The following is a 25,715-nucleotide window of genomic DNA, read 5'->3' as shown; positions in this document are numbered from 1 at the left end:
TTTAAATTGCAAAAGTAAACTTTTATTGAGGTCTCACTCATTTTTGGGCTTTTATTGGCCCTTCAACAAGATTTGTTGGATACAAAGCATCTAGAAATACAGAATCAAGGTAGAAACGTCACCATATTCTTTTAAAATTATGCCCTTTTTGGCCTTTCTGAGCAAAATGATAGTACTGAACGACTACCTGAAATTTAAATCTATAATAATTAAACTTCTTTCAGACTCATGTTTAAATTACGTGGATATATATACATGTATAATAATTAAAAATTATTATACATGTATAATGTATAATATTATACATTATACATGCAATGTATAAACTATTTTCATTGCCACTTCTTTTTGTAGGACTTAATTCGGTTATGAATGTAGAATTTAAGGTTCTGCCAATCCCGGTTCTGTAGTGCTTCTGGTTCAACCCTTAAACATTTCTCACAATCACTCTTCCCAGGTACAATGCAAGAGGTGATGAAGCGAGTCATGTGCCTCTCGACTGCCTGGACCTCTGTCGGCTGCCAGGGTTTTTTCTTCTTTGCAGCTTTACCTTAAAGTGGGCAGAGAAAATTGTAATTCAAAGGGTTAGGAATGTGTGCTGGAATTTGGTATACAGAATAAGCCAGTATCTACAGTAAAGCAGAAAGTAAACTTATGTGCACTCTACTTATGGATAAAACACTTTCAGTCAAACATTGATTTGTGCATTCTGCCACTTGAACTTAACTGAAATCAACACTGGGGAAAAGGAACAGCTAAAAGGAAAACAAATAAATTGTGCAATATGATCAGTGTCTGGGCTCACTTTTCATACATTCAGGAAAATGTGAATTTGTAATTCATGTTCTCTTTTGATCCTGTGTTTGCAGGAGTTTGTTGCACGGCTGCTAGAGTTGACATTGAGCAAAAATAGATAGGTTTCATAAAAAATGTAGACATGTGTAAAGAGTTCACCTTGGGAGGAAGGCCTCATAGCGCCGACTTCTTCCGGCATTTCCACCAAAGGCCGTTGTCTGCGTTTCTTGGGTGGTGGCATTTCAGGGCTCTTGATGTGAGGAAGAGTCTCTGCTGATGGTTTTATGGAAAATAATCCAAATTCAACATCACCAGAAAGACACATACTTTACATCTTCTATAGAATGCTGACAATACCCAAATGATGACCTTTTTGCAGGAATGTTTGTCATTAGTGAAAACAAGTGCATTCAATCATTAACGTTGTTGATGAGGGAAAAATAGGTGCAAAACAAACGGCCATCACAAAGAACCAAGTACCAACCAAATATTGAGGTAAACTTTACCTGACAAGGGCATTCAGTTACGTTTCTTTAAGGATGCATGTTTGATTAAGTATGCCACGTGAGCCAATTGAAAGCTAATATGCATCATCTTAGCTTTCAATTTCCAAACAGATATTGCATAAATCCCCCCATTATAGGCATATGCATTGAAAATAAACTAATGACAATTCATCCCCCAACCTTTGTATATTCTGATAGGGCTGTTATAACTGATACAACTTTAAATTGGTAAACTGAATAAAATCCATTTCCAAAGAGGAACAGACAATCTTTACTGACGTACAAAAGACATGTGTAAAGAGTTCACCTTGTGAGGAAGGCCTCATAGCGCCGACTTCTTCCGGCATTTCAACCAACGGCCGTTGTCTTCGCTTCTTGGTTGGTGGAATTTCAGGGCTCTCGATGTGAGGAAGAGTCTCTTCTGCTGATGGTTATGGAAAATAATCAAAAATCAACATTACCAGTAAGACACATACTTTACATGTATTATAGCTTGAAGACAAAACCCAATTTATGTCCTTTTTTGCAGGGATGTTTGTTGTATTTAGTGAAAACATGTGTATTCAATCATTAAAGTTGTTGATGGTTAGAAATAACCAAGTGCCAACCAACTCTTGAGGTCAACTTTACCTGAGCAGGCAATACAGTAAAGTGTTTTTTTAAGGACTTAAGTTTGATTGAAGTATCCCATGGATTATGTTAGATTCTTTGCATAATTTTAGCTTTAAATTCCTTAATAGTTATTCCATATGTCCCCAAATGACACTTACAATTGACATTACATACCATCAGCAGTAGATGAACAGTGTGCCTCCTGTGGGCTTTCATCTTCACTTTCAAAAACCTTTTCTGTGGAATTCATACAAGTTATCATTCATACCAGTTATCAATCATTGATATCAAAACACAAAAAATAAAAAATAGGAAAAAACCTACCATCTGGACCTATCCCAATTTCATCCAAGTTCTTGCGATGAAATTCTGCTAATCTTCCTTGCTCAAGTGCCATTAAGAGTTTGCTAATCTTAGCGAGTTGCAGGGTCTTCTCAGGTAGTCTGTAGTATTCGCGGTGTATTCTTATATCATGCCCCAGAAAGTTGGCCAACTGGTCCATTTCTGTGTTTGTCATGTTCAGCACAGTTGAAAGAGTTGCGGCATGCTTTCTGAGTCTTGTCGACGTCAATGACTTTGGACACTTAGCACCGCAGATTTTGGCAAAGCCACGGATGCAGTCTGAACCCCGAAAATGTGTCATACATTCTGGTCTTGCAAAGAGGTAACAATTTTCTTTTAGAACGCCACAAGCCTCCCTCTGCCCAACAAGCAGTTCTAGTGAAGTGAGCATTTTGGGTGTCAGGAGAATAGGAACAGGGCGACCACGTTTTTCCCTGATTATAATCCGTGAAAAGTGTCTGCACAGTTTCTTCTCCACTTCAGACAGTGCCCAGTCTACATCATCATGCGGGTCAGAGGTGTCTCGTGATGTAAACGCAGTTAAGGGCATGCTTGCCACCTCTCCCTCCCTGCGACGGTTGAATAAAATGATCTGGGTCAGACACACCTTTGCCAGCTCCATCCAGGCTTTTGTACAAGGATGTTCAGACAGTGAACTGAAACAACCCTCTTGGACTCGACTGAGGTACGTGTGCATTTTCTGGACGTCCTCAGTAAAGGGCATGAGAGTGGGCACATTCCACTTAGCTTCCCGGATGTTCCTCAATGCTGTTGCTGATATCAGCTCATTCCACTTTTCACCATGGACATCTAGAAACTCGCTAGCATTTTTTGCAAGCTCTTTGTCGTTTGAGATTAAACCCTGAGCCTTTAAGAGTTTGCTTACTTTAACAAGAGCATTCCCAAGTTTGGTTGCTAGTGATGGAATCAAAAACATGTTTGTTTCACTGTCATAACCACATGTCTTCTTGACAGCTTTGATCGTCTCCATGTAATTTTTAGGATTTATCAGATCTTCCATTTTTTTTAGGTTGGTGACTTTCCTGGCATTGTAGATCAGCCTTCCCATTTCTCGCATCTTCTCCCGAACACACTGTTGATTCTTATCTGATGTCCCTCCTTTGTTTAACAAGTGTTGCCCCACATCAATAATGACTTGGTCGTTTTTTATTTGATCTGTGATTGGGCCAGGATTCATGGCACTGATTACTCCCCATAGTTTTTCAGTGACAAGTGAAGGCACAGGCCCCGTGTATGTACAGATGGACTGAACACGTTTTTTTCCTGGTTTAGAGGTGACTGATCCAGGTTTAAATCTGCAATTCTTCATGTGCCGCCACAAGACTTTTCTTGAAAAAAGTCCTTGGCAGTATGCACAGTGCATGAAGTCATTTCCCTGCGCTTTTTCAGGTGGTCGTTTAAATGGCACTAGTTCCCCCTTTCCTGACTCCATAACTGCAGCATTGTGAGCATAGTTTCCCCTGTTGCGAATATAATCTAGCTGCATTTTTCTCTCCTTTGAACCCTTTGGAAAGCTAAAAGATTTAGCCACATCGGATTCCTTTCCATGTGCACTTTCTAGATGCCTTGCCATCTTAGCATAAGACTTAGAGCAATACAAACAGTAATGTCTCTTGTCGTACACTCTGCTTCCACTTCTCTTTTGGCATTCACCAACAACTATACTGTCATTTTTGTTAAGACTTGAACAGGGTTCATCTTCTGCTCCAGTGGCTTCAGAAGTAAGGCTTTGGCTGTCAAAGGTCATGCTGTCCGACGTTGCGGTTTCACAGACAGGAGTACTCATTGAGTCAGAGTCATTCAGCAAGTCATCAAGAGATTGATATTTTTTTCTTTTGTTTCGTTTGAGGGTAACATCACTATCTTCACTGTCGCAGCTGGAATCTGGAATGTACTCATCTGAACTCTCTTGATGTGGAATCATATAGTTGAACAGAATCGTCAAGAACGGTGTCTTTCATCTAAAAACAGAAGAAGTAAATGGGAACAATCATTTTAGTTGTAAATACATTTTCTTGAAAAAGGCTAAACATTTTATGATTTTGAGTTTTAAGTGAGGGAATTTGCTTTGTTGTCATTTACATTTTAATAATCTTTTAGGTTTTGGGACAGTAGATCTTAAATTACTCTGAATGATATCGACTTGTGCATCACTTTTTCTTTAAGCCCATTTTAAACTGTTCTCTGGTATTATAGAGCACAAATTAGAAAAATTATTTATTGAGAAAGTAATCAACTGATTAGTTGATGAAAATGATTATTGATTGAAGCCCTAAACAATCCAGATAAGTTCCGTACAGTAGAGCCATACAGATACATTACATTTTTTTAATTAAAAAAGAAAATGTATACATTTGTATAAAATACTTGTATATGGTTGATCCACACTATGAATTTTTCATTTTTGCCACTTACTATGATGCTTTTAGTTTGTCTCAGTCTTGGGACGAAAATCTCATTTTCATTTGGGATCTGTACATAAAAACAACAGCGCAAACATTTACCATTAAACTATTGGCAGCTGAATCAAATACCTATTGGTTTAAAATATTACATTTTGCCGCTCGGGGTGGCACAATCACAAAAATAACTAAAGATAGTTTGATAATGTCAGGAACTAACATGGGAGTTGTTGTCTATCTGACATAGGTAGATATACCATATTAGTTTGCGGCTTAGAACTCCAGATTGAGTCCGCTTTTTGTGCTGCATATTACGACATCTTGAGTTTATACATTACATATATCTAAAATAGTCTTGGTGGGGACATTTCAAACACAATGTTAAAGTTCCTTGTGGGGACCAGTTGTCAAGATTAACATGATAACATGATTAAGATTAACGACTGATTCTGACAAAATCTCTTGGATGAGATGCATGCCAATATACACCAGGCCGCAGAAAAAATTAATTAAACATTCAAAGTCAAAATATCTGTTCCTGCCCAGCCCAGCTCGTTCTGAGAACACACTTTAATAACAGGCTTTGTGGGGACATTTCAAACACAATGTTAATGTTCCCTGTGGGGACCAGTTGTCTCCAATGTTTCACCCAAAGCTTCTAGCCAAACACTGACTAAAAGGTGTGTTGTGGGGACATCGTAAGTGTCCAGAATAGAGTGATAATTAAACTAGAAAGAAAGTCCCTCTGAAGGTTAAAATATATTTTAAATATCCCACTACCATACATCTTATAGTTGCATTACATTAAACTGTTTGGCTGTATTTATTTAAACCAGAACACAACCTAATATACTTCCTTTCCCATTTTGGCTAGCTTTAAAAACACAAAAACTGAAAAAGCAAGGCTATGAGAGAGACTATAATTACATTTGAAGTGATAAACATGAATGTACCTGTTTAGTGATTATCGGAGGAGTAGCATCATCATCCCCTTCGGTGTTTGAAAGGACAGGCTTCGAGCCCCCATCTAGCAGGGCATCATCTCCAACTGTGGTCATCTGTGAAAAAAACAAAAACAAAAAACATTTCACAATGACTATTTTACATTCTGAAAACATATCATGTCAATTTGATGTCCACTGTAAAACATGATTAAGATTAACGACAGATTCCGACAAATCTCTTGGATGACATGCATGCCGATATACACCAGGCCGTAGAGAAAATAAACGATACATTCATTGTCAAAATATCTGTTCCTGCCCAGCCCAGCTCTTTCTGAGATCACTTTAATAACATGCTTTGTGGGGACATTTCAAACACAATGTTAATGTTCCTTGTGGGGACCAGTTGTCTCCAATGTTTCACCCAAAGCTTCTAGCCAAACACTGACTAAAAGGTGTGTTGTGGGGACGTCGTGAGTGTCCAGAATAGAGTGATAATTAACCTAGAAAGAAAGTCCCTCTGAAGGTTAAAATATATTTTAAATATCCCACTACCATACATCTTGTAGTTGCATTACATTAAACTGTTTGGCTGTATTTATTTAAACCAGAACACAACCTAATATAGTTCCTTTCCCATTTTGGCTAGCTTTAAAAACACAAACACTGAAAAAGCAAGGCTATGAGAGAGACTATAATTACATTTGAAGTGATAAACATGAATGTACCTGTTTAGTGATTATCGGACGAGTAGCATCATCATCCCCTTCGGTGTTTGAAAGGACAGGCTTCGAGCCCCCATCTAGCAGGGCATCTTCTCCAACTGTGATCATCTGTGAAAAAAAAGAAAAAAAAAAACATTTCACAATGACTATTTTACATTCTGAAAACATATCATGTCAATTTGATGTCCACTGTAAAACATGATTAAGATTAACGACAGATTCCGACAAATCTCTTGGATGACATGCATGCCGATATACACCAGGCCGTAGAGAAAATAAACGATACATTCATAGTCAAAATATCTGTTCCTGCCCAGCCCAGCTCTTTCTGAGATCACTTTAATAACATGCTTTGTGGGGACATTTCAAACACAATGTTAATGTTCCTTGTGGGGACCAGTTGTCTCCAATGTTTCACCCAAAGCTTCTAGCCAAACACTGACCAAAAGGTGTGTTGTGGGGACGTCGTGAGTGTCCAGAATAGAGTGATAATTAACCTAGAAAGAAGAGGGAGTCAAAGCCAAAGTTCCTTCCCCCCCCCCCCCAATTCATTCTCAACCTTGGCTGAGGTAACCCCCACTACGAGTCTCGTTGTAGAAATACCAGAGACGAGAGTCCGACGTGTTATGCGCCATAACACCAAAAGCAGAACAGTTATCCAAATAACAAGGAAGTGTACAACACTTGCGTTGCAGTCCTGGAGCTCTATATCTAAATAATATCATATAATAAATAGATATCTATAACATATAATACATATTATCACGGCCAAAAGCTGTGCGCGCCTCCAGACGATATTATGAATCACAAACGACTTTGTCGGGTTCTGCGACGTCTCTGGTTCTTCCACTTTCTGCCTGCTGCCGGCTGCCCTCTGCCGGGCGATGGTGCCTCGCGGCAACCGGCGGCATATCGCAGTTCATGTACTTCAGCGAGTCAAAGCCAAAGATCCTTTCCCCCAATTCCTTCTCAACCATGGCTCAGATAGCCCCCACTGTCTCGTTGTGGAAATACAAGAGACGTCAAAGAACCGACAAGAAACACTTGCGTTACAGTGTGTGTATTCACACACGCACATGTGGCGCTCGCACGGTCGTGTCTCATTGGCGGGCCAACGTCTCTGGGTGGGACAGGCAGAGTAAGGGGAGGAGCTTAGATGCTTTATGACGACATAAGCGGCTTGAGCCTCAGCGCGCTTGAGCCTCCGTTTTTTCAAAGGCGAGCAGAACAGCTAGTGCTCGTTTTACACCAAACGCAACTGGGGGACCATAGGCAGGCTAGGGGAACTCATATTTATGTTAGATAACCTCATAGTGAGATTTTCATGTCATGGGACCTTTAAGTTTCCTATTTTGGCTAGCTTTAAACATAAAAACTGAAAAAGAAAGGCTATAAAGAGATTAATAACATTTGAAGTAAACATGAATGTACCTGTTGAGCGATGTTTGGATGAGTAGCATCACCCACTTCGGTATTTGCCAGGACAACAGTATGCAAATCTTCTACCAGCAGTGCATTTGGTCCAACTGTGGTCGTCTGTAAGACATACATTTAACAATGAAAATCATTCACAAGAAAGCAGAAGTAGAACTTAAATTAGTAAGTAGTAATTTGAAGTCACTGTTTAGCAAACTGTAATTGCGCCACATACTTCTGTTCTCCATGGGCAGTCTTCACCTCCATAATCGTATGAAATTTCTTCTCCTTGTTTTATGTCCATAAGGGCAAACAAACAAAGATGTGGGCTTCTATTGACATCAATATTTTTCATTTTACAGTTTGGACGCCTGTGTTCGTCGTTAACGAGACGCCCAAGTGAACCGTCATCTCTGGCGGCATCAATACTAAAAAGATGAAACATGAGGAAAGGGGAACATAAATGTCATGACAAGTTCATGGAAAAAGAATTGTTACGTTCGAAGTATACTCTGATTCCTGACAAATATAGTTACAATGCAGGATCACATGGCTCAATCAGTTTAACTTTCTGGAATACATTGTCAGTCATATTTAACAGACAATGTATTCCACAAAATCAGAGCCTCACCTAAAATTGAGTATAGAGTATAGTTTAGGCGTAACTTAAATACTTACCACCATGTTTTCCCTCTCCACCTAAACATGAAAAGAAATGCAGTACATGATTCGTGGTATATCAGCATAATGCAACAATCACTTTCTCCTCCATGTACAGTTCAATCTCGCTTCAGGGTTTATGTGGAAGTGGAAGTACCAGGGACGCCCGAGAACCCAACGCAGTCTTTAAACTGCATAATGAGATACGCAAAGAGATAACTCTTTTAACACTGTTAAACATGCAAACGTTTTTAGTTTGTATTATGTGTAACTCCTTCACAATGCATTGCATGACAATGTGAATGTCCCTCGCTGGTTGGAAAAAACAGTGAAATAGTTCTGATAGGTAACGTTTGTAATCCAGCCAACTAGCGGAGTCGCATCCAGCTGTAGACCCGGAGGTATCCGGGCCGGGGCACGTGGTGCAGCTCGAGGAATTAAGAGTTTATCCATTTTTGGCATAAAACACCAAAAATGAATGTTGAAAAACTCGACTGGGGCAACCAAGGGGCCGACTGTGACGCAAAAACCGCCAGAGAAACGACCTCCCAGTCCCACACAACAGGTCCCGTTTCCCCACCACAGGCCCCGGCTCCGGCTCCAGGCCTGCAGCTGGATGCTATTTAACTAGCTGTCCGGCTAACTAATTAGAGTTCATTTGAGGGATGAATACTGGTAATACTGGTTTGTCATGCCAAAGTACCTACCGTGTGTTTCCCCTTGGCTCCTTAGAAAAAGCTCTTCTGTCATTATCTCCTTAAATCGCCGTATCAATCCTTAATGAGCTCCAAGCAATTTCCCAGACCAGCGAACAGTCAGGCACAGTTCCTGCTAGCGGCGGGAACCTACCTGGAAGTGGGCGGTACCCAACCATATTTGGAATCCGTGTTTGGCGCAGTGAGTGCACTTGCAGCCGCGAACCTTTAGGGGCGCAACTTGGCCCCCTCCCAAACACTCACACAACTACCGGTAAACGTGTGTTATGGGCCATGGCTAAAAACCACACAGGCACCTTTAGAAAAAAATCCTGTATTCATTGTAATGGGTTATCCTTATGGGGACCTGCTTTTTTGTCCCCACACTGCAAGAGGTCCCCATGACGTGACTGTGTTTACAGATTGATGTCCCCGCGACGTGATAAATACCAGCACACACACACACACACACACACACACACACACACACACACACACTCCACCCCACTTCAACCCCTTTCAGACTGAACAATTATGTGTCCTCTCTTTCCCGTGCTTATGTACCTATCCCCCCACGTGAACCACACTTTCAATACAAAATATGTGATATCTTCTCACAGATCCCCTATATATAGCTTGCTTGTGCATCGGTCTTATTTTACCATGAACACAATGAGTCAGCGCCCGATCAGACGATTTTCTGTCAGAGAGGCTCTTGACCTTTTTTTTCAAACTGATGAAGAGGGGATTGAAGTTGGACCAGAAATAGAGGAGGAAGTCTCCGAAATATAAGACAACGATCCTGATTTTGATCCAGACCATCATGAGACCGAACATTCAACAGATGGCGAGGAAGAGGCCCCTGAGGAAGAGGCCCCTGAGGAAGAGGCCACTGGGGAAGAGGCACCTGGCGAAGAGGCCCCTGGGGAAGAGGCACCTGGCGAAGAGGCCCCTGGGGAAGACACACCTGAGGTGGAATTCCAGTCCAAGGATGGCAACTTGCTCTGGTATTCATCCCCCAGGACAGAGGAGGCAGAGCCAGAGGGGAAAGTATCATTAGGATGACTCCAGGGCCAACACGGTATGCAACATCTCGTGTAGATGACATCAAGCCCAGCTTCCAACTCATTTTACCAGAGTCCATTGTGGAAATTATACTTGCGATGACAAACCTGGAAGGGGGGCATGTGTTTGCGGATACATGGAAGGCATTGGACCAGGTAGACCCCACAGCCTACATGGGTCTGTTGATTCTAGCAGGAGTACATCGGTCCAACATGAGGCTACAAAAAGTCTGTGGGATGCAGAGTCAGGGAGGCCTATATTCCGGTCAACTATGTCCATGCAGCATTTTCATATCCTCTCAAGAGTTATCAGATTTGATGACAGAGCTACACGACCTTTCCGCTGGCGAGACGACAAACTGGCTGCCATCAGGAACGTTTGGGACAGGTGGGTGGAGCGCCTACCACTAATGTACAACCCAGGCCCTGAGGTGACAGTGGACGAGCGCCTGGTCCCTTTCAGATCGCAGTCCATTCAAACAGTACATCCCAAGCAAACCAGGCAAGAATGGGATCAAGATCTGGGCAGCATGTGATGCCAGGAGCAGCTACGCCTGGAATATGCAGGTTTACACGGGGAAACCTGTTACTGGAAGGCCAGAAAAAAACAAGGCATGCGTGTTGTGTTGGACATGACAGCCGGTCTGAAGGGGCAAAACATCACATGTGATAACTTTTTCACATCACATGGGCTTGGTCAGAAGCTGCTGAAAACAAAGCTCACCATGGCGGGGACAGTGAGGAAGAACAAGCTTTAACCTGCACTGGTTTCGAGACCAGAGGTAGGAATGCACTCTCATCCAAATTTGCTTTCACTGATACATAGTCTTGTGTCATATTTGCCCAAGAAAAATAAGACTGTCATCCTGATGAGCACTCGACACAAATACGCCGCTGTCAGCAAAGCAGAGCACAGGAAACCCCAGATCATCCTGGACTACAACAGAAACAAAGGAGGCGTTGACTGCCTTGATAAGGTAATGTATATTTTCATCTGTCATGCATTTGATTTACTTGTATTCATGTAAAACATTTTGTGTAAGACAGATTCAATATTGCTTCAAATCTGGTCATTGTTTCTTTCATTGCAGCTTACTGGTACATACACCTGCAAGTGAATGACAGCTCGTTGGCCTGTGGCAGTGTTCCACAACATCCTTGATGTGTCTGCATGTAATGCATATGTGGTTTGGACAGCGATTGACCCAGCCTGGAATCAGGGGAAATGTTTCAAGAGGAAACTCTTCCTGGCAGAGCTTGGGAAAGATTTAGTGACTCCTCTAATTCAACGGCTCCAGCACCTTCCCCGCACACCAGCCTCTGGCAGTCTGGTGAGGAGTCTGCAAGCCCCAGCCACTGCCCTGGCCGCTCTCCCCCCAAACCAGGGGCAGAAACGGAAGAGATGCGAGCTCTGTGCCCCTAGAGACAAGGAGACAAGTCTTACATGTTTCAAATGTGATGCATACGTTTTGCAAGGCACACTGCGACCTGATTGCAAAATGCCACTCCTGTGTTTGAACACACACACACACACACACACACACACACACACACACACACACACACACACACACACACACACACACACACACACACACACACACACACACACACACACACACACACACACAAACACACACACGATGTGTTCAAGTTGATGTTCTGTGAATTTGGTCTCTGTTTAGATTTTTTTTTAACAATAATTCCTATTGTAACTCCTATTCACTGCTAGCCTGGCGATGTCATACTCATAATTCTAGTCAGAATATGAGTCTGAGACCGAACCATTGGGCTGTGATTATAGGGCGGAACCAGGAAGGAAAATGCCTCTTCGCTCAATTGGATAGACCTAAAACCAATCAGAGCAACGTAGTATGTGACGTATGTTGTGCGAAGCACAGCTATTCTCAAACTAACTCAAGTGAGCGCACGTTCGAAGAAGTAGAAAAAGAAGATGGACATAAACGATTTATGCCTGTTTTGTAAAAAGAATTTAAGGATACACGGACAAATTGGCAACACGGTCAGCATTTTTGGGAAAAAAAGTAAAAGCGCTGAGCGCCCTTTGGTGACGTGGTTGATTACGTTAATGTGTATCATCTGTCCATCAACGTATAAAGCCCGCCCTTACAATTTGATTGGTCAGATCACTTTTTGATCTGACCTAATACCTCCCAACGAGCTCAATTCCAGACTGAATCTCCCAGACCAAATATTTTGTGGGCGGAGTTCAGGCTGGTATCCAGGCTAATTCACTGCAGTTATTCATGGAAATCAGTAGTCTGGAGACATTGTTTACAGGTTAAAAGGGAGTTCAATAAAATTTGGTAATGATCATTGTTTTTTTTGTTATTGTAAGGGCAGTTCAAACAGGCCGGTCAAATTTGACCGGGAGCACCGAAGTAAGGGGAGGGAAACGAACACGACACAGAGGCCGTTTCTCAATTCGCGTACTTGTGTGTGCTCGTGTGCTCGTGGACTCGTGAAACGTCATCAGTCGTTGCCCGAGCACTGTTCCAATTCGAAGTATGATTATATTGTTTTACGAATATCGGTATTTATTATTTTTAACGTTTTTATTAGGCTATCATTGAATTCTCCAACCTGTCAAATCCTACTTGTTTTTCTCGGACGTCTTCACTTTTTCGGAGCGGGACAGCTAGCTCGCCCGGCCAGCTTCAGCAATCAGTCCCCAGTTCATAGATGATTACCTATTATAAAAACCTCGGGCAGATAGCCGTAACTCAACAGGACTTGATATGATGGCCTTTATTATGCATTCAATTAATATAGGCTTACACGTTCTATTTTATCAAGGGACAATTGAAGAAACAAGGGCCCTCATCGAGTGGCGGGCGGCAAATGAAGCTCGGTTCACTGGCCTCCGCAACTCCTCTGCTACGGGATGGGAGTGAGTATTGATTGATTTTGAGTGCTTTTATTTCTTGGGGACGGTTCAAGTCGGGTTTCAGTAGTCTTAATTTATTATGAATAATATGCTACATGTTATTAAAGTGGCAGTGTGAATGTGCTTTAGGGACTTCAGTTCCACTTCTGGCCTGGATATTTCCACCAAACAGGCCATGAAGAAGTGGAACAATCTGAAGCTCAAGTAAAAAGTCAGTATACGTTGCCTGTTTATCTGCTTTGTATTATATACTGATTATATTGTATATACTGAGCATTCCAGAGATTCCTTCATATGAAAATTAACCTACACACAATACCATTTCAGTGGCCCTTTAAATAGAGTAAGTGTATTACATGAGGATAATTAGTTTGACAGTGCAGTAATTTATATCCTGTTTTCAGTCGCTTAGGGACCCACCCACAGGCAGAGGGGTAGAGGCCGGTACAGCTACTGCCGCCACCTGGCAGTGGTATGGTGCCATGGATGCTGCACTCCAGGGACATCACTCCATCTGTCCGCCCCTGGTTGTTGCATCCAACATGACTGCCACTACAGGTGGGGTAGTAAGCACACCGGCTTCTACCTCTTCTACTGAGGAGGCCGGGGGAAGCAGTAGCAGAAAGAGACCCAGGGACAGTCTGCTGGAGCTTTTGAGGGAGCAGGGAGAAAGGGACGAGGAGAGAGAGAGAGAGAGGCAGTGGCGAGAGAGGCAGAGAGGGAGAGGGCGGCAGCAGTCAGGGCTGAATGGTACCTGTCCCTGTTTGAAAAGTGAATCTCCAAGATGTGAATAAATATTATTCTAAATTCATCTGCTCATTCTTGAAAGCAAAAGTGTATTTTTATGTTACATTTCACATGCATACTGGCAAATTCAGAGTTACACAAGGACTTCAGGAGGCAAGAGTTTGAAGAAGAAAATCGCTGCTTTATTAAGCATAAAAGAAATGAGACGATATCTGCTGAAAGTTGATGAAAAAAATATATGTACATTTGTTGACAAAGCAAGGAATATATATACAAAAAAAAAATTAGGGTGTGTGTGTGTGTGTGTGTGTGTGTGTGTGTGTGTGTGTGTCTAGAGGTAATCATGTTCTTGCAGGCAAACATCCAGTCCTGCAGGAGCAGAAACATTGGCAGCAATCCTCGCCCGTGACGCATTGCCTGACAGGTCCCTGTTTCCATTTCCTTCTCTGGAGCTCACGCTAGCTGCATTTGGGCTTGGGGTTGGGTTAGCAGCTGCAGCAGCAACAAGTGTCATATTCGCATGGGTTGATGTAAGGTGCTTTATTAGATTTGAGTTACTTGAGGCAGACGTGGATAAAGTTTTTTTCCATGGGCATAGCGTGCATGATAATACACATTCTTGCCTTTAATTTCCATGAGTGAGAAGTACGGTAGTGCCGGTACTTCCAGTTAGAGAACGCTACGTTTGAATTCCCCTGGTTTGTCGCCATTGTCGCTGTCTTGAGCTGTAGTCAGAGCGTGCAGTGAGACAGCCTGAGCAGTGCATTCGCCCACCCAGCCAATCATCATCGCGTTTGCAACGATGTCATCATCCCCACGCCCCTGCTCTCTACCACGCAGCTGGTGTGTGACATTGCACGCTTCATTCAACCAAATTATAGTAACGGTAACGCGCCACTTTACATTATCAGTAAAGATAACGTTGTTGCAACAATGAGAAAAGTAATTAATTAGATTACTCCGTTACTGAAAAAGAACGCCGTTAGTAACGCCGTTATACTTACGCCTCGTTTCCACATACGTATGTTTTTCGTATCCGTGCTTCCGTAAATTTACGGAAGGAGTCGCTAGTGTTTTACGTACGGACATGAATTTATTTACGGAAAAAAGATGGGGGAGCGTATGATAATGGCCGTTTTTGGAACATGAGGATCGACATATACAGAGATAAAAACAAAACCAACCAGCCTTGGAAAGAGATCGGTGAGGAGTTTGGCCTGCCAGGTACTTACATGTTTTGTGAAAAACATAAAAACTTTCATACGGTATCTCCGTAAAACGACGGCGAAAGTTAAATTTTTTGAACGTATATTACGGACATACCGGACAGAAATTTTACGGAGGGGAGGAGTCTCGGAGGAAAAACGGACATTACGGAGAATCACATAGGAATGAATGGACTTTCGGTTGGAGACGGTTGGATCGCATACGAGAATGTACGTATGTGGAAACGAGGCGTTAAACGCCGTTACTCCCAACACTGCTAACAACAACCGGTTACCCGGGCTACCCCCAACCCGGTCCCTTCAACGTGCAAGCCCCCACCCTCCTGTTCTCCCAAGGCCCTCCCCCAGCTGACCTGATGATTTGCCCCCCACACTGATTGACAAGAAGAACATTGCAATGCATGCATATAAAACAACTGGCAAAACGGACAACGAAATATAACACATAACACACAAACTATTTAAATGTCCCAGGGTCGATACATTGCCTCCCCCCTTCAAAGTTCCTCGTCCTCGAGGGAACAAACAAAGTCCCGGAAGCGAACCGGCGCTCTCCCCTCCTTACAAGGCCGTGTTGGGGCTACGGGGGGCTGGGAAGAAGCGCCTGGGGGTGAGAGGGGCCCACGAGTGTCAGGCCCGGGGGCGGGCAGGGAGAAAGGGAGGGGCGGGGCTGGGGGCCAAGTTGCTGACTGTGGTGATCAACAGGGAGGGGAGACAAGGATAGGGTTAGGTGCGGACCTAGGGCCAGAACACTGAGGTGTGCGTGTCCGGGGCCCATTCGCACCGGTGCGGGGAGCTGCAGGGCTCGCTGGAGCAGGTTGAGGGGTGGCGGTGCCTCGATAAGGGGCCAACCTGTCACTGTGGAGGGCCACTCTCCTTCCCCGAGGTGGTAGCTGGACCCTGTACACCACCTCCCCCATTCTCTCCAGGACCCTGCATGGCCCGATCCACTCGCTATCAAGCTTCGGGTATCTTCCCTTCTTTCTTCGCGGGCTGTAGGTCCAGACCATCTCCCCAGCCTCAAAGTGCCTGCCATGAGAACGCACATCATAGTTCCTTTTCTGCCTCACCCCTGCGCTCAGCAGCTATCCCCTGGTGAAGGAGTGAGCCGTCTCCAGGTGGTCCTGGAGTCTCCTGGCGGTCCTGCAGTCTCCTGGCATACTCTGGGGCAGGAGGAACAGGGGGAGAATCGGGCGGCTGGCCAAACGCCAGGTCAGCTGGTGTATGAAGCTCCCTGCCCAACATCAGCAGAGCAGGCGTGCAGGACGTCGACTCCTGGGCAGCTTACCTGTATGCCATGAGCAGCAGAGGCATATGAGTGTCCCAGTCCCGCTGATGCTCAGCCGAGACAATGGCCAGCTGCTCCATACATCAAGCCGTCACTCTGTGGGCACAGGGGGGTAGTACGGTTCTTCTGCATATCCAGCCTGCTACATAAAGCCGCAAAGACACGGGATTCAAAATTTCTCCCCTGGTCGCTGTGGATGGACTCTGCTGCCCCAAAACGGCTAATCATCCCCCCGACTAAAGCGTCCGCTATGGTCTCTGCCCCCTGGTCAGGCAGAGCATACGCCTCCGGCCACTTGGTAAAATAGTCCATGGCCGTGAGGACATACTTGTTCCCCCTCTCTGTGCAGGGTAGCAACCACATCCACCCCAACCCTCTCCATAGGGAATGGGCATAGGACCTTTCAGTGGTGTCTTGGCGGGCTCTGCAGCCATCACAGCGGCGACAGAAGTCCTCCACGTCGCTCTTTTGCTGCACCCAGTAGAAGCCAAGGCGGAGGCGACGTCTTTGTCACCCCAAAGTGCCCCGAGCCTACAGCACCATGGACCGCTTGAAGCACTTCCCCACGCAGAGAGCGAGGCACCACCAGCTGCCACCTCACCTCTCCGGTGGCGGGTTCCTTCCAGGCCCGCTGAAGCACGCCATCTCACAGCCGCAGGGCCTCGAACTTAGCCCACAATCCCTTGGTGACCAGGGAGAGAACGGCCACTTCTTCCCATGGGGGCCGCCGCTGTAGGTCCAACCACTGGAGCACTGGTCGAAGGTCTGCGTCCTCCTCCTGCTGCCGTCTCCATCCTGCAGTGTCGACCTCCCGGAGCTCACAGCAGACTGGGGACGCCACCTCCACTGCAGAACATCCCTCCTGGCTGCACAGCTCCTTCTCACGGCTCTCCCTCCTTTCACAGTAGCGGCAGCCTGCAGGGGCGTCGGGAGAGAGCGTCTGGTCCAGGTCCAGGTCCAGCTGGCAGCCTGTGCACCGCAGGAAGTCCAGCCCTAGGATAGACGGGTCCTGCACAGCCTCTACCGACACTGGGTGGAGGACAGTCTTTCCTCCCACGCAGATGGACAACAACAACCCATGGCGTGTCCCTGCCCTATGCACCACACTGATGCTGTAGGACTGCAGCTCCTCGATCCACCGTGCGACCTGCCCTTCTGGCTCCTTGAAAGACATGAGCCACTGGAGCGCGGAGTGGTCAGTCCTTACAGTGAAGTGCAGGCCACAGAGGTAATATTTGAAGTGGCGTACAGCTAACGATGTAGATTCTGTGTAGTCGACACAGAATCTCCACTTACCCCCCTTCTTAGGCACCATCACCACGGCTGCTACCCAGGGACTATCTGAGGGCTCTATGAGGCTTGCATGCTGCATCTCCCACAGCGCCTGGTCCGCAGCCTCCTGGCGGGCCAAGGGCAGGCGACACGGGTGCATTCTGATGGGCCTGGCATCCCCAGTGTCGATTTCATGCTGCATCAGGTGCATCTGACCCACATCGCTCAAATTCAAGGCAAAGCTGTGCTTATCTTCGCCAGTAGTAGCCACAGCTGCTCCTGCTGTTGAGGGTATAGTCCATCACAGTGCCCCTGCCAAATTACCCGCACAGTAGACAACACAGTCTCCTCACCTGTCTAGGGAAGCTGGGCAGGGAAGGGGAAGGGGCCCAGGCTCATGGAGTGGGGTGCCGGCAAGGGAGTAGACTTTTGGGGCAGAAACATTGTCGGGAGGGGTTGGGAGGGAGGGGGAAGGGTTCCGGGAGGAGGACTGAGACAATGGACAGGGATCGGGAAGACAGGGTGGTTGGAAGGCCTTTGCAAGGGGGGGAAGGGGGTCGGGGACGTGTGACTGGTTCATCTGAGCTGTTGTCGGTGGGGCCCGGATGTAGGAGGTGTTTGGCGGGGCCATATAGACTGTGGGCCCCCCTTGGAAGCCAATCGCCCCCCTCTCCAGGTCCAGCTGGCAGCCTGTGCACCGCAGGAAGTCCAACCCTAGGATAGAGGGGTCCTGCACAGCCTCTACCGACACTGGGTGGAGGACAGTCTTTCCTCCCACGCAGATGGACAACAACCCCTTGCCTTTCATGGGAGCCCTCTGCCCCGTGACTGTGCGGAGCTGCAAAGTTGTAGGTTGGAGTACTGTCCAGCCTGGCAAAATGTCTGGCCTCACCAGGGTCGTCCTGTATCGACTAAAGCCAAACAGGCCACACCCTCAACAGTGACAGGAACATGACAAAAGTCCCCCGCCCAGGTCCGCCCCACCACGACAACAGGCTCCAGGATGCTGTCGTCTGCTTCTGGGGGTGGAGCCCCGCCCCCCCGGCTGCGATGATGGGCTCCTCCAGACGATGACGGCGGGGGTACGGGGGCAGGGCCTCGCGTCTCCCCAATTATTCGGACCCTGACCCGTTTCCCTGGGCTCTCACAGCTTTAGGGCAATCTTTGACAAGGTGGCCAGGCTACCCGCAGCCCCAGCAGACCCTCTGCCCTAAACGAGACAGGGAGACACATCGCAAGCTGCAGCGCTTTGACCTGCACTGACCATCCGGCAGCATCGGCCAAAAGTTCAAATTGCGCATGGAAAGCTTCCCAGTCAGCCTTACCGGGCTCGATGTGAGAACGGCGCCGCCATGTCTGTCGCCGTCTTGTGGCGGCCACGGACAGCCTGGGCTGCGAACTATGCGGGAAAAATCATCTTTTTCAACGACGGCCGGTTCCCATTGGGTTCTTCCCCTCACCAGAGACTCCGAAGCTACTCCACACGCCCCCTCGCCGTAGTCGTCCATCTTTATCTTCACCCGACAGTCCGCAGGGAGCATTATTGTTGGAGAGAAAAAGGGACAACAAAACAGAGCTAACGGCAATAGCAACTTCAGCCAACTCGCCGAGCAGGACAAAGAAAAAAAAGAAAAAAGCTTTCACTTCTGACACCAATGTACTGACCTCGCCGGTGACATAACGATGTCCAGTCATAAGTACATGAAGGAACTTTATGCAACACATAACACACAAACTATTTCAATGTCCCATGGTCGCTACAATATTAATAATAATAGCTGCTTTCACATATACACGTAAGTACTGCTCTTCTGAATATCTTCTGAATATATGCTGCATCGTTGCAGCAACATTGAAGACGATCGCGATGAGTTCTGCGGTCTGTTCTGCCTCCGTGCTGTCTGCGTCAAATCAAAACAAACCTGAGTGACAGCGGCAGCACTTATCCCGCCTCCTGCAAACTTAGTAACAGGGGCGGATGGTGTATAGGGGCGATTTGGGCGACGCACTACCAACTGGGAGAAAGAGGCACGGCAAAAGTAGTTTTCAGTGTTCTAGACTTATTATCTGTCATTGTCCAATCAGAATCGTCAGATTCAAGTCGCGTTTCAATGGTCCCGCCTCTTTTTGGGCAAATTCATCGACGTGGAAAATCGCCCAAGCCTTCTCCGTTGACTCTAATGTTAATACATTTTTTTCCGGAAATTGAGCCTTCAATGCATTTTCAATGGGGATTTGGGACTCGCCCTAACGTGCTTGCGTCATACGTAACTGAGCAAAGAGCGCGAAGGGATACCTTCGATCAAGTCACTTCACTTGCTGATTTCAACATGGCTGAAAATGGGCGCAATTCCGTTTTGTCTCTCAAAGAAGTTCCTTTTAGTAAACGATCCGATTCAGAAAATTTGGCATTAAAACAATCAGGACCTCCTAAACCAAAATTAATCATTAAACAAATTTCTACAAAGGGGGGAAAGTCCTACACCCGAGGATTTTCAACAAATTGGTACGAGAAAAAGCGCTGGCTAGCAGGTTGTGAAGAAGCTAACGCAGTCTTCTGCTACTACTGCCTACTCTTCCACCCTGACACCCTGACGAAAGACAGCACTGTTTGGATATCGACTGGTGTGACAGATATGCACCATCTGTCTGAGAAAATCAAGAAGCATGAGATGTCAAAGATCCACATGGATAGCAGTTTGAGATTTGCGACTATTGGGAGGGTGAACATTGCCACTCAACTTGACGAGGGATACCGGCTAGCTGTTCGTCGCCACAACGATGAGGTGAGCAAGAACCGACACATCCTCAACCGGCTCATCCAATGTGTGAAGTTTTGCGTTCGAATTGGCTTTGCGAGGCAAGGATGAGACGGAGGGCTCCACAAACCCAGGTATTTTTCTTAAATTTGGTGGACTTCGTGGCAAAGTCGGATGACGTTTTCGATGAACACCTGAAAAATGCCACGGTGTTCAAGGGCACATCCAAGACGGTGCAAAACAAGCTTTTGGAATGTATGCTAGCGGTCGCACGGGAAAGGATTGTGGAGGAGGTCAAATCAGCTCGCTATCTGGCCATCCAAGCTGATGAAACTACGGACGTCTCCACGCAAACACAGCTGGTGATTTTGCTTAGATACATTGATGACAACCAGGCAGTGCAGGAAAGTTTTTTTGAGTTTATTCCCATCTCGGATTCAACGTCAGTTTCAATTGCTAGTGTGCTTTTGGAGAGACTGAACCAGCTTCTGGCTGGTTCAGTAAAACTCGTTGCACAAGCTTACGATGGTGCGAGTGTGATGAGGGGAGAGAAGGCTGGTGTGCAGCAAAAGGTGCGTGAACAATTTAAGAATGCCCATTATGTGCATTGCTATGCACATCAGCTTAATTTGATCATGCAGCAAGCTACCTCCCGCATCAAGAAAGTCAACGTTTTTTTTTCCGATCTGAGCGGTATTGCGTCATTCTTTTCCCGGTCACCGAAACGGTGCAGCCGAGCGTTCCGGACAAGATTGTTTCACGAAGACTGCCCAGAGCTTCATCTACAAGGTGGAATTTTAACAGCAGGATCGTCAACACTGTGTTCGAGAACCGAGATGACCTCCTTGAATGTTTTGAAGCCATCAAGACGGGTTCACATGGTCCATTTGACCAGCTCAGCGTGAGAGAGGCATCTGGCTACGTGAGGATGCTACAGGACGAAGACTTCATTTTTTTCCTGTGTTTTTTTCACAACATCATGCCCCACGTCGACATGCTGTACCAGAAGCTCCAGAAGAAGGACATTGATGCCGTCTTCATCAAAAGGGCCCTCGAGAGCTTCACAAGCAGTGTGCAGACCATTAGGTAAGATAACATTTATATTATTTGATCCTTCTCAGAGCAAAGCTTTGTTATGAGAACATATGCATGAAAGGAGACTGTATTTGTGTTCTTTTTTATAATATTGTTCTTTTTTTATAATATATTGCCAGTGGTGTAATCTAGCTTGCTTTACTCTGTGCTGGACATCCTGGTTAGGCGAGGCACAACATTATGCATCCCTGCCCATTTTAAGTGGGTATACTCACTGACATCTTTGCACTGGATGAAGTGTGAATTTGTGCATCATGTAGACTACAGTACTGTACACAGCCTAACAAACACATGTAAAGACAGAGATCGCATTTAGGATTTAGATTTGGATTTGATTTAAATTTTGATTAGGCATTTTGATTTATTTGAGAACTAACTTGATTTAATTTGTCTTTATCAATAGGTTTTCAACCTAATCCTAATCCCAACGTAATCCGAATCCGAATCACACTACGGAATGGTTTGTTTGCATTCAGAGACTCTGACCAGCTGCAAGAGCCATCAGGAACCGACAGACACAGGACGGCTTTGACAGAAGAGGCGAAGCAGAGACTGTCTGAAGAGGTCTGCGACACCATCCTCGCTCAGACCAAAGCGAGGTTCTCTTTCACTGGCCAGCTTGTGAGTGCTACCTTAATACAAGGAAATATGTTTGACAGGTACTGCGATTCATTTCCTGCTGATGCTTTGAATGCCACTGTGAAGGCATATCCAACGCTGAACAAGGCAAAGCTCCAGACGGAACTGTCTCTAATCTATGAGAATCCTGAATTCAAGGCCTGCTGTGGTGCACTGGCACTGTACCAGGTCATCATGAGCTACAACCTCCAGGATACATTCTCTGAGACTGTGAATTTGTTGAACATTCTCATAACTAGAGCTGAAGCTGAGAGATGTTTCTCAACCTTGAAAAGAATCAAGACATTCCTGCGAAATTCAATGGACCAGGAACGTCTGAATGCACTGGCCATGCTCTCCATGGAGAGGGAACTAGTCCTCAACATGCGTGATTTCAATGAGAAAGTCACTGACCGCTTTGCTGCACTGAAAGAGAGACAAGCAAAGTTTCAGTACAAGTAATGTAGTCTCTCTCTCGCTCACTTAACTTTTCCCTTATCAGATAAAGATTATTGGTGGCCAAGTGCCTCACTTTAGCGTCCTTCACCCATCCAGCCACAGCATATTGGTAGGCATCAGTGCTTTTGAACGCTTTCAAGATATCTCCACTGTATGGGTAGGGGTTGTGGACTAAATAAATATATATGCCATGAAGATTGATTTAAGGCAAGCATACTAATGGACAAAAAAAACAACTAGTGATAACAAATAAGGATCGGAGCCTTAAATCGATAACATCTCTGTCTCTCTCTAACATTCAGATGAGCGGTGTGGGCGGCCATACTTGGCGAGATCGGTCGTGCAAATGGCGGCGTTCCGGAAAACGTGACGTAGATGAACCGTATGAATTGCGAGCGAGTATTTACTTCCTGGTTACAGGTTGTGCGATAGCACATATCTCATGCGATCTTAAAGAGAACATGACGTGAACAGTTTAGGAATGCATATTCCGGGAAAACATTAGAACTCTGAAATGCTGACTAAATATAAAGCATGTAGCCTATTTATCTGTAACATTGAACCTACACTGACAACAAGTAATAACTTAAAAATTAAACTTAAAAGCAGGCTACTACTTACTTGCCGTTGCCGGGTCGGGGGAGAAAGGTCTGTCGGAGCAGTGATGGCTTCTTGACATCGGGTAGGTGCATGACAGTGTTTATTAGGCTCTATAGGCTATTCTAATGTCTCATTTTTGCTGCTGGCAGGGCCGGCGCTCGGCATAGGCGACCTATGTGTTGGGGGCGCCCTCTGGTGGCGCCCTTAATTAATTAATTAATTAATTAATTAATATATACGAAACAAACGGAGAAGGGAGGGGGCGCGGGAGCAACTGTAGGGCGCACCGAAACCGTGACCGTAGCACGCAGGACGGTTTCCCCCCCCCCCCCCCCCACCTCTGGGCTAAATCCCCGGATGTTTTCAATTGCTAGCGACGCGCCTGCTTGATACCAACACTCAATAAGCCTGACCTGGACCAAGATGACCCAAACAATTACCGCCAGATCTCCAACATTCCCTTCTTGAGTAACATCTTGGAAAGAGAAATGGCTGCCCAGCTCCAACACCACATGTCCCACCATGGTGGGACATGCACCTTTGAACCTCTCCAATCCGGCTTCAGATCCCATCATAGTACTGAAACCGCCCTCATAAAAATCAACAATGACCTCCTGATCGCTGCAGACAATGGCCTTGTCACCATTCTCGCCCTACTAGACCTCTCTGCAGATTTTGACACCGTGTCCCATACCATCCTCCTCTCCTGTCTCTCTGAGTTCATTGGCCTCACAGACTCAATACTCTCCTGGTTCCAGTCCTACCTCTCAAACAGAAAACAATTAATCAATCTGAAAGCCTTAAACTCCATCACAGCAGCAGTTAACCAGGGTGTCCCCCAGAGGTCTGTCCTCGGTCCGCTTCTTTTCACTATCTATATGCTCTCCCTAGGACAAATCATCCGTAACCATGGATTTAACTTTCATTGCTATGCTGACGACACTCAAATGTACATCAGCACCAACCCCTCTTCTCAGCTCCCATCCATTCATCCCAGCAACTGCCTACAGGAAATTAAAACTTGGATGACTTTGATCTAAACATCAGCAAAACAGAGCTCATGGTGGCACTGGTGGCCCCAGCACCACTGCTAAAGAAGGTTGGAGATCTTGCCCTGGTCATAGATGGCTGTTCCACCTCCCCGTCACCAGAAGTGCGGAACCTGGGCGTTATCATGGACTCCACCCCCACATTCCGGTCCCACATCAAGAGCACCACCAAATCTTCCACCTACGCAACATCTCACGATTCCGGCCCTCACTTTCCGACTCAGTAACCGAGACCCTCAGTCACTCTTTCATCCCCTCCCGTCTGGACTACCAAGCAAGGCTCTTGATAGATTGCAGTATGTCCAGAATACAGCCGCCAGGTTGCCAACCCACACCAAGCCCTGGGAGCACATCCCCCCATTCTCAAGAAACTCCACTGGCTCCCTGTCAGACAATGCAACACATTCAAGATCTGCCTCATCACCTATAAATCACTCCACTCATTTGCACCTGCAAGTACATCACCGATCCCCTCCAACCCTACTCGCATGCTGTGTCTGAAATCGCGCACTTCTACACTTACACTTACTTTTTTGAGTGCACTTTGCGCTTTTCTCTGTCACTGTTTAAAAAGCACCTCAAAACACACCTCATCTCCTTGTCCTAACCTCCTTAACCCTCCATGCCCACAAATGCCCATTAATGCCCATAAATGCCCAGATGCATTAGAATTAAAGTTGTGCTGCAGTTCGTTGCAGCAACCACTAGAGGTCTCTCCTGTATCAGAGCAGCACAGTTTGGCAGGGGGACGGAAGTTGCCCTTAAGGAGGGTTAATACATTTATGATGACGTTGTATTTATTATGCCTGCTCCAAAATGTAATTCCTAACATGGGTTCAACTGATAAACACTGCTCACCCACCAAGCTGCGTGCACACACGCACGCACACACACACACACACACACACACACACACACACACACACACACACACACACACACACACACACACACACACACACACACACACACACACACACACACACACACACGTGAACACACAGACTGAGTGAAGATAATTTGCATCGAAACATTGAGAAAATTAATGTTCCAGCACTTATTGCCAAGCCGGGTTTACTCGTGAGCCTCATTTGAATGTTCTACAGTTTTAGCCTGCGCGAGACCACACCCGCTCGTGTACTGCGCGTGCGCCAGGGTGCAGGTGTGATTGTGTCCATTCCCGAGGGATTGTCTTTTTCCAAGCTATTGGTAGAAACATACGGATGTTTACTTTACTACGCCAAACTAGCCAGACTGACTTCACTTCCTACGAGGACGTCTGAAAGGAAGGGCGAAGGTCACAGAAAACCCACCTGGAAAAACTACGGCGGAACGCGCGTAGAGCACGGAATAATAAGCCTTTGCAAAAAAATAAATAAATAATACTTAACCTCTCAAAGCCTATTTGTACCAAGAAAATTGTAGAACACCACTAAAAAGAACGTATTGTCACAACAATGAAGAAAGCTGGATATTCAGGTAGGACAATCCTTATACAACTTTTCAACTATC

The 25,715-nt window shown here is 45.8% G+C and overlaps 3 protein-coding genes and 2 long non-coding RNA genes across 6 annotated transcripts in view; 3 read left to right on the top strand and 2 right to left on the bottom strand.

The window, feature by feature from the left end:
• On the bottom strand, nt 1-1,057 carry LOC115534252 (uncharacterized). The gene is made up of 2 exons (XR_003974303.1): nt 955-1,057; nt 1-550 (listed from the first exon to the last, which is right to left on the bottom strand). It is a non-coding gene; the product is annotated as an uncharacterized LOC115534252 (long non-coding RNA).
• Nucleotides 1,058-1,317: 260 nt separating this feature from the next.
• LOC115538217 (uncharacterized) lies at nt 1,318-10,802 on the bottom strand. 2 transcript variants are annotated; one of them, XM_030349880.1, is made up of 8 exons: nt 8,442-10,802; nt 7,999-8,191; nt 7,779-7,883; nt 6,351-6,455; nt 4,692-4,748; nt 2,238-4,237; nt 2,088-2,150; nt 1,318-1,725 (listed from the first exon to the last, which is right to left on the bottom strand). In XM_030349880.1, the coding sequence occupies exons 6-8, from the start codon at nt 4,198-4,200 to the stop codon at nt 1,505-1,507; spliced, it is 2,247 nt and encodes a 748-aa protein (XP_030205740.1). In that variant the 5' UTR covers nt 4,201-4,237; nt 4,692-4,748; nt 6,351-6,455; nt 7,779-7,883; nt 7,999-8,191; nt 8,442-10,802; the 3' UTR covers nt 1,318-1,504. The 2 variants fall into 2 exon arrangements, with proteins under 2 accessions (XP_030205740.1, XP_030205745.1); XM_030349885.1 differs by having other exon boundaries at nt 1,318-1,722.
• A 190-nt stretch (nt 10,803-10,992) lies between these two features.
• LOC115538235 (uncharacterized) lies at nt 10,993-12,227 on the top strand. The gene is made up of 2 exons (XR_003975176.1): nt 10,993-11,159; nt 11,274-12,227. It is a non-coding gene; the product is annotated as an uncharacterized LOC115538235 (long non-coding RNA).
• A 7,909-nt stretch (nt 12,228-20,136) lies between these two features.
• On the top strand, nt 20,137-23,081 carry LOC115559103 (uncharacterized). Its single transcript, XM_030377781.1, has 2 exons — nt 20,137-21,468; nt 21,954-23,081. Exons 1-2 carry the CDS (start codon nt 21,311-21,313, stop codon nt 22,555-22,557), a joined length of 762 nt encoding a protein of 253 aa, XP_030233641.1. The 5' UTR covers nt 20,137-21,310; the 3' UTR covers nt 22,558-23,081.
• Nucleotides 23,082-25,349: 2,268 nt separating this feature from the next.
• The window catches only part of septin9a (septin 9a), an 85,184-nt gene continuing 84,818 nt past the window's right edge, over nt 25,350-25,715 (top strand). The window contains exon 1 of the mRNA XM_030377745.1: nt 25,350-25,682. Within this exon, the coding sequence (XP_030233605.1) occupies nt 25,661-25,682 (22 nt within the window). The 5' untranslated portion in view covers nt 25,350-25,660. The remainder of the gene's footprint in view (nt 25,683-25,715) is intronic.

Source organism: Gadus morhua, chromosome 2, assembly GCF_902167405.1.
Source record: "Gadus morhua chromosome 2, gadMor3.0, whole genome shotgun sequence".
Classification (NCBI taxonomy): Eukaryota; Metazoa; Chordata; class Actinopteri; order Gadiformes; family Gadidae; genus Gadus; species Gadus morhua.
The sequence above is the reverse complement of the archived record's forward strand: the minus strand, read 5'-3'. Positions and strand labels throughout refer to the sequence as shown.

Bases quoted from the DNA above. Each gene is read 5' to 3' on its own strand.
- LOC115559103 (XM_030377781.1), top strand. From the start codon at position 21,311: ATGCTACAGGACGAAGACTTCATTTTTTTCCTGTGTTTTTTTCACAAC. The intron at 21,469-21,953 runs GTAAGATAACAT...GTTTGCATTCAG, and splicing joins AGCAGTGTGCAGACCATTAG to AGACTCTGACCAGCTGCAAG.
- LOC115538217 (XM_030349880.1), bottom strand. From the start codon at position 4,200: ATGATTCCACATCAAGAGAGTTCAGATGAGTACATTCCAGATTCCAGC. The intron at 2,151-2,237 runs GTAGGTTTTTTC...TGAATTCCACAG, and splicing joins AATTGGGATAGGTCCAGATG to AAAAGGTTTTTGAAAGTGAA. The intron at 1,726-2,087 runs GTATGTAATGTC...CATAACCATCAG, and splicing joins CTGTTCATCTACTGCTGATG to CAGAAGAGACTCTTCCTCAC.